Raw genomic sequence first — 16,891 nt, forward strand, 5'->3', positions numbered from 1 at the left:
CTTCAACACCAGTCCCCGTAACTTCAACACCAGTCCCCGTAACTTCAACACCAGTCCCCGTAACTTCAACACCAGTCCCCGTAACTTCAACACCAGTCCCCGTAACTTCAACACCAGTCCCCGTAACTTCAACACCAGTCCCCGTAACTTCAACACCAGTAACTTCAACACCAGTCCCTGTAACTTCAACACCAGTCCCTGTAACTTCAACACCAGTCCCTGTAACTTCAACACCAGTCCCTGTAACTTCAACACCAGTCCCTGTAACTTCAACACCAGTCCCTGTAACTTCAACACCAGTCCCTGTAACTTCACCTGCACCAGTCACTTGTACTGTAACTTGCAATGTAAATGCAACTAGTCCTCCAAACACAACTACACCAGACCCAACGATTCCAGACCCAACGATTCCAGACCCAACGATTCCATCCACTATGACTCCAACCTCAATGACTCCAATGCCAACTACAATAATGATTAATGGAGGTATGCGACCCTTGTTATTATTATTTCCCTTTCGTTTTTAATAGGATCATTATTAATTTGCTATTCTTCTGCCTACACATAGGCCTACGTCATGTTTAGTATGAGTGACTAGGGGAAGGGGATCAATATGTCACGTGATACCCTCGTTTGACCTGGCAAGAATTTGGATGTGAATGGATTCCTGTTCATATTATTGTTATCTTATCTCAAAGAGGTTGAGAATGTACTGTATAACTATAAAGGAAACAATGTTATGTCAAGGTATAATAGTGAGTCTCACTTTCCAGTGAATATTTCTCTTCTCATTCATTGCCCCGCAGCCTTGGTACGCATGCAGCTCAAGATGACCTCCTTCGGTGAATTAAGTAATGAAACCATCGCTTTACTTATCAAAGAGGTAATATTTGTATATAATATGTATCCTTTGATTAGAAATAACAGTCAAAATTTCCTATGACTATTCCTGTGGTTTTCAACCTTATTCAAGGACCATTATTCATTCTGCATTTGAACCATATGGACCGCTCCCCCCCCCCCCCCCCCCCCCCCCATCCCCATTAAAAGTAGGAATTGTGTGTAGAGAGAGATGAGCGGAAATGGTTAAATAAAAACGTATGCTTGATTGATACACTGCATCATTGGAGCGCTGAAAAAATTCGAAGGCAGTTCAACTTCATGTTGTAGCTTTTGGAGCATAGTTACCTACCCTTACTGTACATCTTACTCAGTAAGCAATTATAGTGGCAGAAGTATCAGAAGTATACAGTAAACCTTACTGTACACTCAAAAGTGACTTCATAATGGAAGTATTTCTTCTGTTTTCTCTCTTTTCAGTTCATCAGTGAGCAGCTCCTGAATGGAACAGATCACACTGTCACAGTGAAAAGCATTAAGAGGGTCAAAGTGAACCCATAAGAGGATTCAAATCAAGAGAAACAACAGTATAGTGGAAGAATTGGGACAGTAAGCCTAGGCCTGTCAGGCTGTCACAATTATTACCTAATCGCAATTATTTGAGATAATCAATTATCTTTGCTAAATTGTCATAATCGTTTCCATGTCGTAAATGCTCATATATTTTAGATTCTATTAGATATCTATTTTTTTTAAAACATTTTTCGATGTAGCCTATAGTGGAACTACTTATTATTGTTAAGGTTCATTTGACAAGAAATTAAAACGATATAGTCAACTTGTTTCATTTATAATAAAGTTACAACTGCACTGTTTTTGAGTAAATCTTTGCGTCAGTGATTTTGTTGACCGTTTTAGCTCATGTATTTATAAGGCTTTGCCCACACTTGTCTTTTCAATGATCCCTCTTAGACTTAGACACGCACATACGACTGCCCATTCTTTTTTTAATAATAAATCCATTTGTAACTCTGGGAGTGTACAATTGTACCCAAATGGACCATTACAGGTCCACACTCTCAAGGTTTAAATTGAACACTAAGAGGATTCGACTCCATTGTCACAACAACAGAATGAAGCAGACCACATCAGAGCTTCTGGTCGTTAATACTATACGAGGATGTGTTCCATCTTGTTCACATTGTACACAAATGAGCCATTCTGGTGACATCATTGTCTCCACCAGGCCGAAGGCATTGGGGAGAGAGTATGTTTTGCACTCCGTCCGTCCGTCCGTGTACAGCTAATCTCCGGCACCGTTAACCCGGTCGATTCCAAATTTTGCACACACATTCCCTGGATGCCAACGATGAACCTCTGCCCCAAATGTTCCAGAACGGCCTGTAATAGCGCCACCTATAAAACACTGACTTTTGTAAAAAGATCAAAAAAATATTACTCCTCCAGATTCTGTCCAAAAATCCCGCAAATCGTTACACAGTATCTCTATAGTCATGTGTTCAAGACGGATCTGTCCGATATTTCATATTCCATCCTAATTGGCTAACCTTGGCTTTCAAAGTTTGCAGGATTGGCCCGTTTTGAACAAAAAGCCTCAAATCATGAATGCAGCGTGCAATTTACGTGAAATCTTTCACAGACTTTCCTCTAGTCTAGGCTGAGGAATATATATCCCACCCTTTTCACATTGGCCTGTTATAGCGCCACCAACAGGTGGATTTTTGAAAAACACATTTTAAGAACAAAATGCCTCAAATCATCCAATTGCCGTCCAAGGCGTTAGAAGAAATGGCACCCTTTTCACATTGGCCTATTATAGCGCCACCAGGAGGCCACAACCTGACCTGGCCTGGTGGAGACCTGTGCTTCGATGGGCACTTTTTCTAGATACATTTTCAGATGACACTTTATGACTTAAATCTGTGGGCCTCCGTATATAGGAGAGAAACTTTGATAAAAATAACCCATTCTGAACGGGCACCCATTTTGGTGTTGGCATCATGTTATGCTTTAGCTATTGAAAAATAGCAGATCTACAAGCTCATATCGCGCCACCGAGTGGCGCGATACGAGCTTGTAGGTCTGCTATTTTTGAAAAATCGAAGAGTGACTGAATTTTTTTAGAATCTGATCTCAGGTCAGAATGGGTTCATCAGACCAGTGTGTGTCCGGCGGAAACCTCGTATGAATCTGATCTCAGGTCAGAATGGGATAAGGGCCCTGCAGGATGGTCATTTGGGCACGTCTTGTAGCGACAAGTTGAAAATGGGCGAGACCAGCGGTTGACCAGCGGGTTGTCCGGAACCGAAGATCACAAATCTCTGTATATTTATTTCTGTCTGTCAGTCTCCTTCCTGTTTATGCCCAAAGGGAGAGCCACGATGTCATGCATGATATATGATGTCATGACGTCATACGGTCATTAACACAGACGTAGATTGTTTCTTTATCCCATTCTGACCTGAGATCAGATTCATACCAGGTTTCCACTGGACAACACACTGGTCTGATTAACCCATTCTGACCTGAGATCAGATTCTAAAAATGTCAGTCATTCTTCGATTTTATTCAAAAATAGCAGACCTACAAGCTCGTATCGCGCCACTCGGTGGCGCGATATGAGCTTGTAGGTCTGCTATTTTTCAATAGCTAAAGCATAACATGATGCCAACACCAAAATGGGTGCCCGGTCAGAATGGGTTATGTAAAGTAACTTAATGTAAGGGCATTAGTTCCAACACTGGTATGCAATGATAACAATCCAATATACAATAGACCCTATACTGCAGGCCCTATTGCAACGTGTGTGCGCTGTATTTATCCATTTATATTTATTTATTGTCTTTTGTTTATTGATCTATGCTTGTAAATGTCATTAGTATTGTAATGTTAGTACACATGTTCTTCTTGTCATATGCTGTAACTATTTATTTATTTGGATCACAATGGAATTAAGTCCTCTGACTTTTTGTGCAATCCTGATATAACTCTGTACTGCTCTTTTATGAATTGTATCATGAATATATCAAATAAATCAAATCAAATCAAAACATCCGTGCATCAGACATATAATACAAAACATCCGATATATAAATGCAAGATATACCCTGATATAAATGTCCTATAGTGTGTTGAATGAAGTTCTCACAGACATTAAAACACAGTAACAAAGAACCAGCTTTGAAGGACAGATGACGATGATAGTAGTTGTTAGACTGGACTAGAGACTTCATTATGCCATTGTTTCCTTTTGTTTGGGACACCTGATGCTTTCAGCGATGTAATGCCCTAACTACCATATATACAAGCTACTGTACAGTGCATGCTTACCAGCACTGTACTGTATCAAGGACTGTCTAAAGAGGACGAGGCGCCAAGACCGTACGGGCGACGGCATGTTGCTCCATGTTGCTCCATGGAAGGAAAGAAACATGCGCAGTTGAGACCAGGAAGTTGTACATGCATCAATTTGAGCCAATTTTAGTAGTGTTTTTTAGTACAGTACAGTATGTGGACCATGGTGACATGGTGACAACCGGCCGGTTCCACGCCCTGCACAGGGTGCCCTTTTTTCACTTGAGCACCTGCCCCTCTAAATGTCTGTGCACGCCACTGGTTATATGAGATATGATATATGATATGATAAGTAGGTCATCCGTGGTATGTAGACAGACAGGGTTTTATGAACGTTATGTCTCTGCTTAGCAACATTAACCCATTAACCCATTCTGACCTGAGATCAGATTCATACGAGGTTTCCACTGGACACACACTGGTCTGATGAACCCATTCTGACCCGAGATCAGATTCTAAAAATGTCAGTCGTTCTTCGATTTTTCAAAAAAATAGCAGACCTACAAGCTCGTATCGCGCCACTCGGTGGCGCGATATGAGCTTGTAGATCTGCTATTTTTAAATAGCTGAAGCACGACATGATGCTGACACCAAAATGGGTTCCCTTTCAGAATGGGTTAAGACTTGAGGCCAATTCAAAAAATGTCTAAAGATTTCTGAAAAACGTATGATTGCTTTATCAGTGGACCCCGCCCCCATCTTAAAATATTTAGTTCCAGGGCCACTATGAGCTTGTACAGTATATCTGCTATATTTTTCGAATAGCCCATCACAAGATAATGTTTTATGCTTTACTTCAATCTGTCTGCAGCCCTGTGTAATATTTGTAAATGAACAATCTCTCCTGCAGTTCTATATTAAATACCGGTAATCAATCAATTATCATTACTCAATCATATTAGGTACAAAATGACACGGATGCTTTCCCTGTTTTAATGGGCTATGGCATCATTGGAAGTAGAAACACCTTGATGCCAATAATCTATTGGGGTTGTGTTCCCTGTGTCCATGTACAGCTCGGTGGAGGTCTATATATATGGGAGGTCTTTTTGACCAGGGTGTGTAGGTGGAGGAGGGTCTGTAAGGTGGTATGTAATGCGTGTACAACAGATGGAGGGGCTGTAAGGTGCTCTGTGGGTGGGCCATGTACTGTAGGCTGCAGGGTCTGTTGGTTGGTTGGATAAGTTTCTTGCCACGAACAACCTTTGTGAAACTGATAGGAAGAGCCCAAAAAGCACAGCATGGAGCATCCAGAAAGAGACAGCAGATCTACAAGCTCATAGCGCGCCACCGAGTGGCGCGCTACGAGCTTGTAGTTCTGCCATTTTAGAAAAATCGAAGAACGACTGACATTAGAAACATAGCTTTTTCAGAAAACTGTCAGGATGTAGAAGACATTTTTAGAATCTGATCTCAGGTCAGAATGGGTAGCAAACAGGACAGAGAAGAAATGCAAAGGTGGTCTCAAGTTCAACCCCCCTGTACCAAATGGTCAAACATCTCCATATTATATGGTATGGTCACTAAGGTTGGAAGCACAGTAGGCTAAGTGTTCTGGCCATTTTCTCACTATCAGCAGCTAAGGTTTGACGGGAGACTTCATTATTCCGTTGCTTAGTTTTTATTCATTAGTCCCGTTACTAAACGTTCCTGTTCTCCCTTTGAGCTTCTTCGGTAGTGGGTACTGTATTTATGAGCAATGTTTAAATAATAAATAATGTCATCAATGTTTCATTTTATTTCATTTGGAACACCTCGTACATTTTGCATGCTATATTATTGTGTACACACATTATGTATCGTTTGTGTCAGCCCAACAAACCAACCCTCATTGATGTTTTTCTATGACAATCCATGGCAGAGTAAACTAGCACACTCAGTGTAGAATATTAATGTATTTTATTCATCTGCTTATTTTAGCTATGTGTTCTAGGTTAAGCAGCTACCCCGACTGCTAGCATGTCAAATCTGAACTACATGCGTTCGTCTCATCCTGACAAAACGTCAACATGAACTCTTATTTTACAGCACATAAAACATTTACAAAATAAATATTTGCTCTAAAGGTTTAATATTTCCTGGTGAAACGGAATAGGCTCCGTTTTGGCATGAGGAAAACGTACACAACACACAAAATAACCGTCACAGTTTAACTCAGTTGGGGGGGGGACGGGGAGCGGCTCCTCTAGTGATCAATGTCTGTGCTCGTTACCGCTCGACCACTTCTGTCTGGCTTCTTCCAGCCCAATCACATTTTGTCTGATAAGAAGAGATTGAGAGATGGTCATACATTGTAGGGTTCCATCCATACGTCTCTTTCACATTATTGACATACTGTAGGTAATTACGGGCTTTACCTGATTGAAGAGATCAATATAAAAAGAAAGTAAAAACATCCACCGCCCCAAAAAAAGTACATAGTCATTTTAGTTGGGTGCGTAGCGACGGTAGCGTTAGTCCGATGTCCCAATAATCCAACACCCATAAATCCGACTACCCAAATCCGACCATAGAGCCCCATACTACCCCTATCCAAATCCAATCCACTTTATTTATTCATATGGCACATTTCACAACTCAAGTTTTACACAGTGCTGTACAGAAACTTAAAAGCTAAATACACTATGAAGCTAAAACATTAAGACACCAACAAACCACACAGTAGAAAAAAAGGACACATTACAACAAAGCCACAGAAAAACACAGAACTCTCAAACGGAATTATAAAAGCCAAGGTGTATACAGGTGGGTCTTAAGGCGAGATTTTAAAGTCTGGATGATGGTGGGGGCCAGTTTCACATGGGAAGGAAGGGAGCTCATTCCACAGTTTGGAGGCTATGGCGGAAAAGGCTCGGTCACCTCTGGTCTTTAAAGGACAACTTTAGTTTTTTTTTCAACCAAGGTTCATGTTTTAGGTTGTTATTAGAGAAACTAAAAGGTGAGTGTTAATTTTCTTTCATTTGCTGCTTTCTTACGTTTTAGGGATTTTAGCAGTTTTGACAGGGGGCGGGGGCATTCGAGCATGGGGCTAAATATGTATTGTTTTACAACATTTTATGGCGATTTATAATTTGTATTATTTACTATAGTCCTACTAGACCCCAAGAAATTACATCTGACCACAAAAGATCACAGGATCTATTGAATGTGACAAACTGACATATTGAGCCTATACACACAGTATAAGCCTTCCCCCAGTAGGCTACCTTCACATTCAGTAGATCCTGTGATCTTCTGTGGCCAGATGTAATTTCCTGGTGTTTATTAGGACTATAGTAAACCATAAAAAAGAAATCACCATCAAAGTGTGTAAATAAATGCATATTTAGCCCCATGGTCGAATGCCCCGCCCCCCCCCCTGTCAAAAACAGCTAAAATCCCCAAAACGAAAGAAAGCAGCAAATGAAAAAAGATTAACACTCATCTTTTACTTTATCTAATAACAAACAAAAACATGAACCTTGGTTAAAAAAAACTAAAGTTGTCCTTTAATTAAACATGCCTTTTTTGTGACTTGGAGATTCAACTGGCCAACAGGGTATCCCCAAACCCTAACCGCACGTGGGAAGCCGCGTAGTCGGGACTGACGGGATGTCGGACTAACCGCGTGCCCCCCATTTTGGGTTGGGTTAGGAGTAAAATGAACAAGACCCAGAGTGAACACTGTAGTCTGTGCTGCTCCTTAACGCCCAACTGGACACTGGTTGGAATCGAAGCGGGCCGGTACCATAGAGAGATGAGCTCAGCTATCTCTGCACATTAGATTTTGAAGTTAGAACTTATGGAAGGTTTGGCCTAAGGGTGGAGCTAGAGGACAGCTGTAATCAGTAGGGAGAAACAACCTATTGTACACTACAGGCAACATTTCAATTCTGCTTTAAGTAGCAAGTGAGGGGTCAAACAAGGGTGTTTATGATTCTGAATCTATTGCAAGCATTTGTTAGTCACGAAAAATGGCCATAGCCAAAAGTTTGACCACTCACATGGCACAGGTCTTACCTCAGGGTAGTCATGGTTACTGAGGATGTATAGAGGCCTTACCTCAGGGTAGTCATGGTTACTGAGGATGTATAGAGAGGCCTTACCTCAGGGTAGTCATGGTTACTGAGGATGTATAGAGGCCTTACCTCAGGGTAGTCATGGTTACTGAGGATGTATAGAGGCCTTACCTCAGGGTAGTCATGGTTACTGAGGATGTATAGAGGCCTTACCTCAGGGTAGTCATGGTTACTGAGGATGTATAGAGGCCTTACCTCAGGGTAGTCATGGTTACTGAGGATGTATAGAGGCCTTACCTCAGGGTAGTCATGGTTACTGAGGATGTATAGAGGTCTTACCTCAGGGTAGTCATGGTTACTGAGGATGTATAGAGGTCCGTGTCCAGTGAGTCTGAGGACGTGTTCTCCAGTCCAGCCTTCAGGAGGGCAGTCGGGGACATACCACGCTCTAGGGCCCTGCACACACTAGACCCCACACACACACACACACACACACACACACACACACACACACACACACACACACACACACACACACACACACACACACACACACACACACACACACACACACACACACACACACACACACACACACACACACACACACACACACACACACACACACACTTACTTTATGGTGGGTCTGAATAAACTGGTCAGACAGACCTCCAAAATAGCAAATATCTTCAAGCTCATCACTGGCGTGAGCTTGTAGATTGGCCATCTTTGCTACTTTTGTGTGACACTGTAGCAGGGCGTTCATTTACAGGAAGAAAACGAAAACATCGAAATGTGGAGAGACAGGGTTTCCGTTGACTTTGATACTTTAACCCATTCTGACCGTGCACCCATTTTGGTGTCGGCATCATGTTATGCTTTAGCTATTGAAAAATAGCAGATCTACAAGCTCATATCGCGCCACCGAGTGGCGCGCTACGAGCTTGTAGGTCTGCTATTTTTGAAAAATCGAAGAGCGACTGACATTTCTAGAATCTGATCTCAGGTCAGAATGGGTTAATCAGACAAGTGTGTGTCCAGTGGAAACCTCGTATGAATCTGATCTCAGGTCAGAATGGGTTAAATGTGTGCGTCCGTCTATATACACATTTCGAACTCACCTTTAGATATGTGAAGGTTAACTTTTTCCCTTGCTGGTTCAAGATCCGTCTCCGGAAAAGTGCCAGCAGTCTGTTCTGCATCTGGCTGGCTGACCAGCTGTAGTCTACGGTGATGCGAGCGGTCATCCCCATGGCCGCCAGCGCTGCTCGCTCCTTGCCGTGTGGAATACTGGAGGAAAGGAGGAAAAGGACCGTTAGAATACCTATAAAACAGGGAATATGTCTGACTACAATTGACTACAATTTATGTTGTTGCCTTTTGCATAGAAAGTGGAGAGAATATTGAGGATGTCTGACGAGTTTGTGGTTGTGAGAATACACGCCTTTCGTTGAAATGGTAAATGGTGCATTCATAAAGCGCATTGGGCGTTACATTCATTAACGCATTTGGGCGGGAACCCCTTTTGGTGTTTTAAACATTACGTTATAATTTAGCTATTGAAAAATAGCAGATCTACAAGCTCAGCTTGTAGGTCTGCCATTTTAGAAAAATCGTTAAAATGTGGCGCAAATCATTGAATATATATTTGCTTCTGGGGGGTCCCTGGAACTACATATTTTGAGATGGGGGGTCCGTGGCCCAATAGAGATAATTCTGGGGGTCCTTGAGATGAAAAAGGTTGAGCACCACTGACATAGAAACAGGTTTTTCAGATTTGTTTTTGTTGATTTAGAAGCCTTTTTTTTTAAATCGACCTCAGTCCAAAATGGGTTAATGCTGACGGAGGATCAAACCGGGAACCGTCCAATTCCCATCCGCCACTCGCACAGTCGCACACACACACACGCACACGCACACACACACACGCACACGCACACACACGCGCACCCGCACACGCACACACACACACCTGTCTATCTGTGCCATATAGTGGTCTCTGGGTAAGCAGACGACGTCTTTGACGACCAGTCCTGTGGTCTGTTGGGCCGGTCTCCTCCACTTGGGACGACGAGTTCTGTTCTGAGAGGCTATTGGATCTCCTGGCTGGAAGAGAGACAAGTATATATATATACACACATTAGCTTGATGCATTGTTACGATACATTCACGTACATTTAGAGATTGTTTAGTTGATTCTGATAATGGAGGGCCGCGGCAGAACACACAATGAATATCGTAATCGAACGTAGACATATTTAACCCATTTTGGGGCGGGAACTAACACTTTTGGTGTTAGCATCATGTCGCGCTTTAGCTATTGAAAAATAGCAGATCTGCAAGCTTGTAGGTCTGCTATTTTTGAAGAATCGTGAAAAGTGACATGGAAAGGGTTTGAGAACGACTGACATAGAAAAACACAGCTTTTTCAAGAAAACAGTCAGGATTTATAGAAGACATTTGCAGAATCGTTCCCAGGTCAAAATGGGTTAACAGATCAATTGACAAAAAGACAGAAAGTGAAAGTAAATGTCCACCACTACTACTTTCAAATCTTTGAGACTTATTGAGACACAGACAGACAAACAGAAAGACAAAGAACATCCTTTGATAACTAACGCTTACCGGGGTCACGACAGAGGAATGGTGTGACTTGATCTCCATCAGCTCGCTCTCAGACACCTTGATGGGAGAAAAGACCTGGGAGGAAGAAGAGAAAAGAGAAAAGTCCAGTCAATAGAGCACCGAAGTCTGACGTCACTTTCAGTAGAGGGCGTCAGTCCCCAGGTTCATGTATTTGTTTAGTTGCATTGAAATCCCCATTGAGGCGATTTGAGATCGCCTCATATAACAACTGTGTTTGAAAAATAAACATGTCACCCCGGCCGCTTCACTCATATGGATATGAAGAATCAACTGACTGAGAGAAAACGCTAATGTTACTGCTGCTGAATTAGTTAGATTTTCGCTAGAAGCAGACTGTATCATATATGAGTGACTGACTGTTGCAAACGATACAGAGACACCTTCCCGACAATAACGCCGAGACAGCTTGTTTATTTTTGGACCACAACGCTTATAGTAGACGATATTAAGATCACCCCATGTTATTCTCCATAGAGAAATCACTTCCGCGAACCAGGGGAATCGTCGGGATGAGCGAGTTACGTCAGGACTTCGGTGCTCTATATATCTGTATTTGCACATTTCACTCTTTATTGCATAGCATTTATATGTCACTTTCAGGTTGGGAATAAAAAATCGATTTCATCCATCCAGGAGAGAGAACTCACACAAGTTACAGTACAGATTAGAAAAGTGAAATGACACAAAGAAATGAGCAGACTAGAATAGAACACTGAAGTCCTGACGTAACTCATCCCTTCGATTCGCCTGGTTCGTGGAAGCAATGTCTCTATGGAGAATAAACATGGGCTCATCTTAAAATCGTTTCGTACAAGTGTTGTGGTCCAAAAATAAACAAGCTGTCTCGGCGTTATTGTCAGGGAGGTGTCTCTGTATCGTTTGCGACAGTCAGTCACTCATATTATGATACAGTCTGCTTCTAGCGAAAATGTAACTAATTCAGTAGCGGTAACATTAGCGCTTTCTCTCAGTCAGTTGATTCTTCACATCCATATGAGTGAAACGGCCGGGGTGACATGTTTATTTTTCAAACACAGTTCTTATATGAGGCGATCTACATATAATCCCCCCTATGGGGATTATAATGCAAATAAAAAGTACACGAACCTGTGGATTTGCGCCCTCTACCGATGTTGACGTCAGACTTCGGTGCTCTATTGGACCTGGAACACTTTCAAATTGAAGTGGGACCTTCCCCACTTACCTCCATTTCTATGTGTATTTCCTGGATAGCAGGGACCCCCACCTCGTCCACTCACTCACCTCCATTTCTATGTGTATTTCCTGGATAGCAGGGACCCCCACCTCGTCCACTCACTCACCTCCATTTCTATGTGTATTTCCTGGATAGCAGGGACCCCCCACCTCGTCCACTCACTCACCTCCATTTCTATGTGTATTTCCTGGATAGCAGGGACCCCCACCTCGTCCACTCACTCACCTCCATTTCTATGTGTATGTCCTGGATAGCAGGGACCCCCACCTCGTCCACTCACTCACCTCCATCTCTATGTGTATTTCCTGGATAGCAGGGACCCCCACCTCGTCCACTCACTCACCTCCATTTCTATGTGTATTTCCTGGATAGCAGGGACCCCCACCTCGTCCACTCACTCACCTCCATCTCTATGTGTATTTCCTGGATAGCAGGGACCCCCACCTCGTCCACTCACTCACCTCCATTTCTATGTGTATTTCCTGGATAGCAGGGACCCCCACCTCGTCCACTCACTCACCTCCATCTCTATGTGTATTTCCTGGATAGCAGGGACCCCCACCTCGTCCACTCACTCACCTCCATTTCTATGTGTATTTCCTGGATAGCAGGGACCCCCACCTCGTCCACTCACTCACCTCCATTTCTATGTGTATTTCCTGGATACCAGGGACCCCCACCTCGTCCACTCACTCACCTCCATTTCTATGTGTATTTCCTGGATAGCAGGGACCCCCACCTCGTCCACTCACTCACCTCCATCTCTATGTGTATTTCCTGGATAGCAGGGACCCCCCACCTCGTCCACTCACTCACCTCCATTTCTATGTGTATTTCCTGGATAGCAGGGACCCCCACACCTCGTCCACTCACTCACCTCCATTTCTATGTGTATTTCCTGGATAGCAGGGACCCCCACCTCGTCCACTCCCGATGTGGACCGCCTGTTGCTCTTGGTTTGCACACAACGCTGCCCTGCATGGTCCTCTGAGTCAGGAAGCAAAGGGTGCCCTCGCTGTTTAGGAGAGGACGAGATAAGAGAGACAACATGAAGATGCTTCTGAATGTTATGCTTTAGCTATTGAAAAAACAGCAGATCTACAAGCTCATAGCGCGCCACCGAGTGGCGCGCTACGAGCTTGTAGGTCTGCTATTTTTGAAAAATCAAAGAAAAGGCTGACATGGAAACATGGCTTTTTCAGAAAACCGTCAGGATATAGAAGACATTTTTTAGAATCTGATCTCAGGTCAAAACGGGTTAACTATAGATCAATAACGTATTTGAGGTGAACGATTATGAACATTTGAATCAGGCAAACATCTTGGCCCGATGATGGAACCCAGAATAATCAAATTAGAATCGTGCCACCATAAACAATGCAGACTACAAATGTTTTGGAAAAGCAAACTGTCAGTCAAAATGTATGGAAGTGTAAAAGAAGATTTATACATTTACATTATATTCCGAGTGTCAGATGTGAAAATTGATTTTCAGTTTTTTTCGTTTTACAAAAACATACAACTTATATCCACTTTAAATCACACCTTAAGCAAGACAATTACATATCGTATATACATTATCATCTTCATACTGTACACATATGTATGGCTCCTGTAGAATTGTTTGAAAAGAAGAAGTCCTCAGGATGCGTTGTATATTTACTCAGCAAGAATCTTCATTAGTTGCTAAGGAGTCACATTTAGAGTTCAATAAAAGTAAACAGAGTTGGACAGCTTACTTCCATGAGATGACAGTTCCGAGTAGGACTATGACTCCAGATGGTTGCTTGCATGGTCCCTATATAGCCCTGAATATAACGGGTGTGTGTGTGTGTGTGTGTGTGTGTGTGTGTGCATGTGTGTGCGTGCATTGTATGCGTGTGTGTGTGTGCATGTGTGTGTGTCTGCGTGCGTGTGTGTGTGTGTGTGTAATTAGTCCGACAGACTGGCATCACTCTATGGTTAGTTGAGTTATAACAATGTGCATTGTCACAGACAGTGTCCCATTGACAACAACCTGCGCGTGGTGTTTCACCAGACACAAGTCACACGTCCCGAATACCAAAGTATACTGCATACGTACGGCACCAATATATAAGCATCAAGTACAGGTATAATAATAATAATATCCTATACTCCTTCAAACCTCCAGAAACAACAGCACTATATAGCAGCACAACACTACAGTCCAGCCCTACCTGTTCACAGCTGGTCCACTGCTGTTCACCCTGCAGGACGACAGGCTCCTGTATGATAACGTAGGGATCATCCTCCTGTGAGGTGAACAGCTCCATTTCAATGTGCTCTGTGGTGGTGACCAGTACTTCTGGCCTCTTGTCGCCAAAGCTCATCCTTTCTCGACGTGGTTTCGCCCTTTTAATCCTACTTCTCCTTGTTCTTTGTTCCTGAACACTTCTGTCTTCTAACTCCTGACAGCAGAGAGCAGAGACTTTAATTGTTTGTCTCGAGTGCTCCTTCCTAGAACTACTGTACCGCCACTGTTCTCTCAACATTGCCAGGGTGCTACTATGCTAGCAGTAGAGCCCATCCCACCACCAGGTCAAACAGCTGGGCTCTGATTAACTCAGGCAGGGAACTTTGTTGTTCTGCTTTGATTGGTTCAAAGGCTTGTGTTTTGGAAGCCTTTGGTTTAGTCCAGAGCAGCAGGTAGTCTCTCTTGTCCAGGGGTGTGTTCTAAAGGTCTGATTGGTTCAGAGGTACTAGTACTACTGGCATTGATGGGATCAAGTGATTTGAGTTACTCAGCAGGCCTATTATTGGAAAGAATTTTAAAAAAAAGTCACCTGAATATACTGTAGCAGAAATGTATGGTTCTCATTCTGACCGGAGATCAGATTCATACGAGGTTTCCACTGGACACACACACACACACACACACACACACACTGGTCTGATTAACCCATTCTGACCTGAGATCAGATTCTAAAAATGTCAGTCGCTCTTCGATTTTTCAAAAATAGCAGACCTACAAGCTTGTAGCGCGCCACTCGGTGGCGCGCTATGAGCTTGTAGATCTGCTATTTTTCAATAGCTAAAGCATAAACATGATGCGAACACCAAAATGGGTTCCCGTTCAGAATGGGTTCAAACAAATAATGATATCACCATGACATATTTCTATACAAAGAGACATCCGTTTACAATTTGATATGTACAGTATGAATGTACGGTATTATGTGTGCAGATATGTATTGAGTTGCAAACAAAAGAAAGAAAAATAAAACAGTATAGTAGGACTGGACTTTATTACCGCGGTGGTGTTGAGTACTAGAGCGCTGGAATGTGTCCTGTTTATGCGAGAGAATACATCAATAAAATGTTTACGCGGTGTTGCAGATAGAGAGATGGATTCACCTTTGAACCGTTGGGGTGTTGCTGCAGTCGATATGGACATTCTATAAAAGAGGGACAGGACAGGGTCACATGACTGAGACGAGACGGCAGACAGACATCAAACAGCATCTATTACCTTATAGGCCTGTTACATCACCGCTCTGATGATTGAGTCATCTCTCCAAGACTGTACAAATGTAACCTTTGCACACTCCCAAATGGATAAATAAAACTGGGGGGATTTCACTGTGTATGTTGAAAAGCATCCTGATGATTTAACTATGTTTATGCTATAAGAAACGGGGTGCATACTTAGTTTAGACTAGTCATTGGTTAGACATGGGTTAAGGTTATGGTTTAGGTGTGCTGCCCTGTGGGAGGTTAGGTTTAGACTAGTCATTGGTTAGACATGGGGTTAAGGTTAGGTTTAGGTGTGCTGCCCTGTGGGAGGTTAGGTTTAGACTAGTCATTGGTTAGACATGGGTTAAGGTTATGGTTTAGGTGTGCTGCCCCGTGGGAGGTTAGGTTTAGACTAGTCATTGGTTAGACATGGGGTTAAGGTTAGGTTTAGGTGTGCTGCCCCGTGGGAGGTTAGGTTTAGACTAGTCATTGGTTAGACATGGGTTAAGGTTAGGTTTAGGTGTGCTGCCCCGTGGGAGGTTAGGTTTAGACTAGTCATTGGTTAGACATGGGTTAAGGTTAGGTTTAGGTGTGCTGCCCCGTGGGAGGTTAGGTTTAGACTAGTCATTGGTTAGACATGAGGTTAAGGTTAGGTTTAGGTGTGCTGCCCCGTGGGAGGTTAGGTTTAGACTAGTCATTGGTTAGACATGAGGTTAAGGTTAGGTTTAGGTTTGCTGCCCCGTGGGAGGTTAGGTTTAGACTAGTCATTGGTTAGACATGGGTTAAGGTTAGGTTTGGGTGTGCTGCCCCGTGGGAGGTTAGGTTTAGACTAGTCATTGGTTAGACATGGGTTAAGGTTAGGTTTGGGTGTGCTGCCCCGTGGGAGGTTAGGTTTAGACTAGTCATTGGTTAGACATGGGTTAAGGTTAGGTTTAGGTGTGCTGCCCCGTGGGAGGTGAGGGTTAGGGTGAGGGTTTGAGATAGGTTGTAGTTGTACCAAAAACTGTCTAAACTAAATACTGCACCCATAAGAAACATAAGCCATTTCCACGTTACATACGTTACATTATGCATAAATACACATATATGATTATATAAACTAATAACATTACTGTAACTTGGCATTTTAAATCAAGACATACTTTATTACTTATTTGCGTATACAGCAAATTCTTGCACAGGAAGTTCAATGTGCTTATTTAAGATGAAATATTTTAAGATAAACACTATTATTGCATTAAATTACACACATAAAATACCTAAAGAGAATTAAAGAGACCTCATCCACCTGCATACAGCGTCAGCAGGCAAATATAACAAAAAAAAAATCTTATCAAAAGTC

General features: G+C 42.7%; 1 protein-coding gene and 1 long non-coding RNA gene across 2 annotated transcripts; one reads left to right on the forward strand and one right to left on the reverse strand.

Moving 5' to 3' along the window:
• The first annotated feature begins 394 nt into the window (after positions 1–394).
• LOC310860343 lies at positions 395–1,461 on the forward strand. The gene is made up of 3 exons (XR_014569369.1): positions 395–486; positions 807–883; positions 1,321–1,461. It is a non-coding gene; the product is annotated as an uncharacterized lncRNA (long non-coding RNA).
• Positions 1,462–6,423: 4,962 nt separating this feature from the next.
• Positions 6,424–12,106, reverse strand: LOC310860103 (uncharacterized protein; the record flags this gene model as incomplete). The annotated part of the gene is made up of 6 exons (XM_083766869.1): positions 12,064–12,106; positions 10,839–10,913; positions 10,180–10,319; positions 9,335–9,503; positions 8,553–8,678; positions 6,424–6,474 (listed from the first exon to the last, which is right to left on the reverse strand). The coding sequence occupies exons 1-6, from the start codon at positions 12,067–12,069 to the stop codon at positions 6,424–6,426; spliced, it is 567 nt and encodes a 188-aa protein (XP_083622995.1). The 5' UTR covers positions 12,070–12,106.
• Between the last annotated feature and the right edge of the window lie 4,785 nt (positions 12,107–16,891).

This window comes from Protomyctophum parallelum (genome assembly GCF_964188405.1).
Source record: "Protomyctophum parallelum genome assembly, chromosome: 6".
NCBI lineage: Eukaryota > Metazoa > Chordata > Actinopteri > Myctophiformes > Myctophidae > Protomyctophum > Protomyctophum parallelum.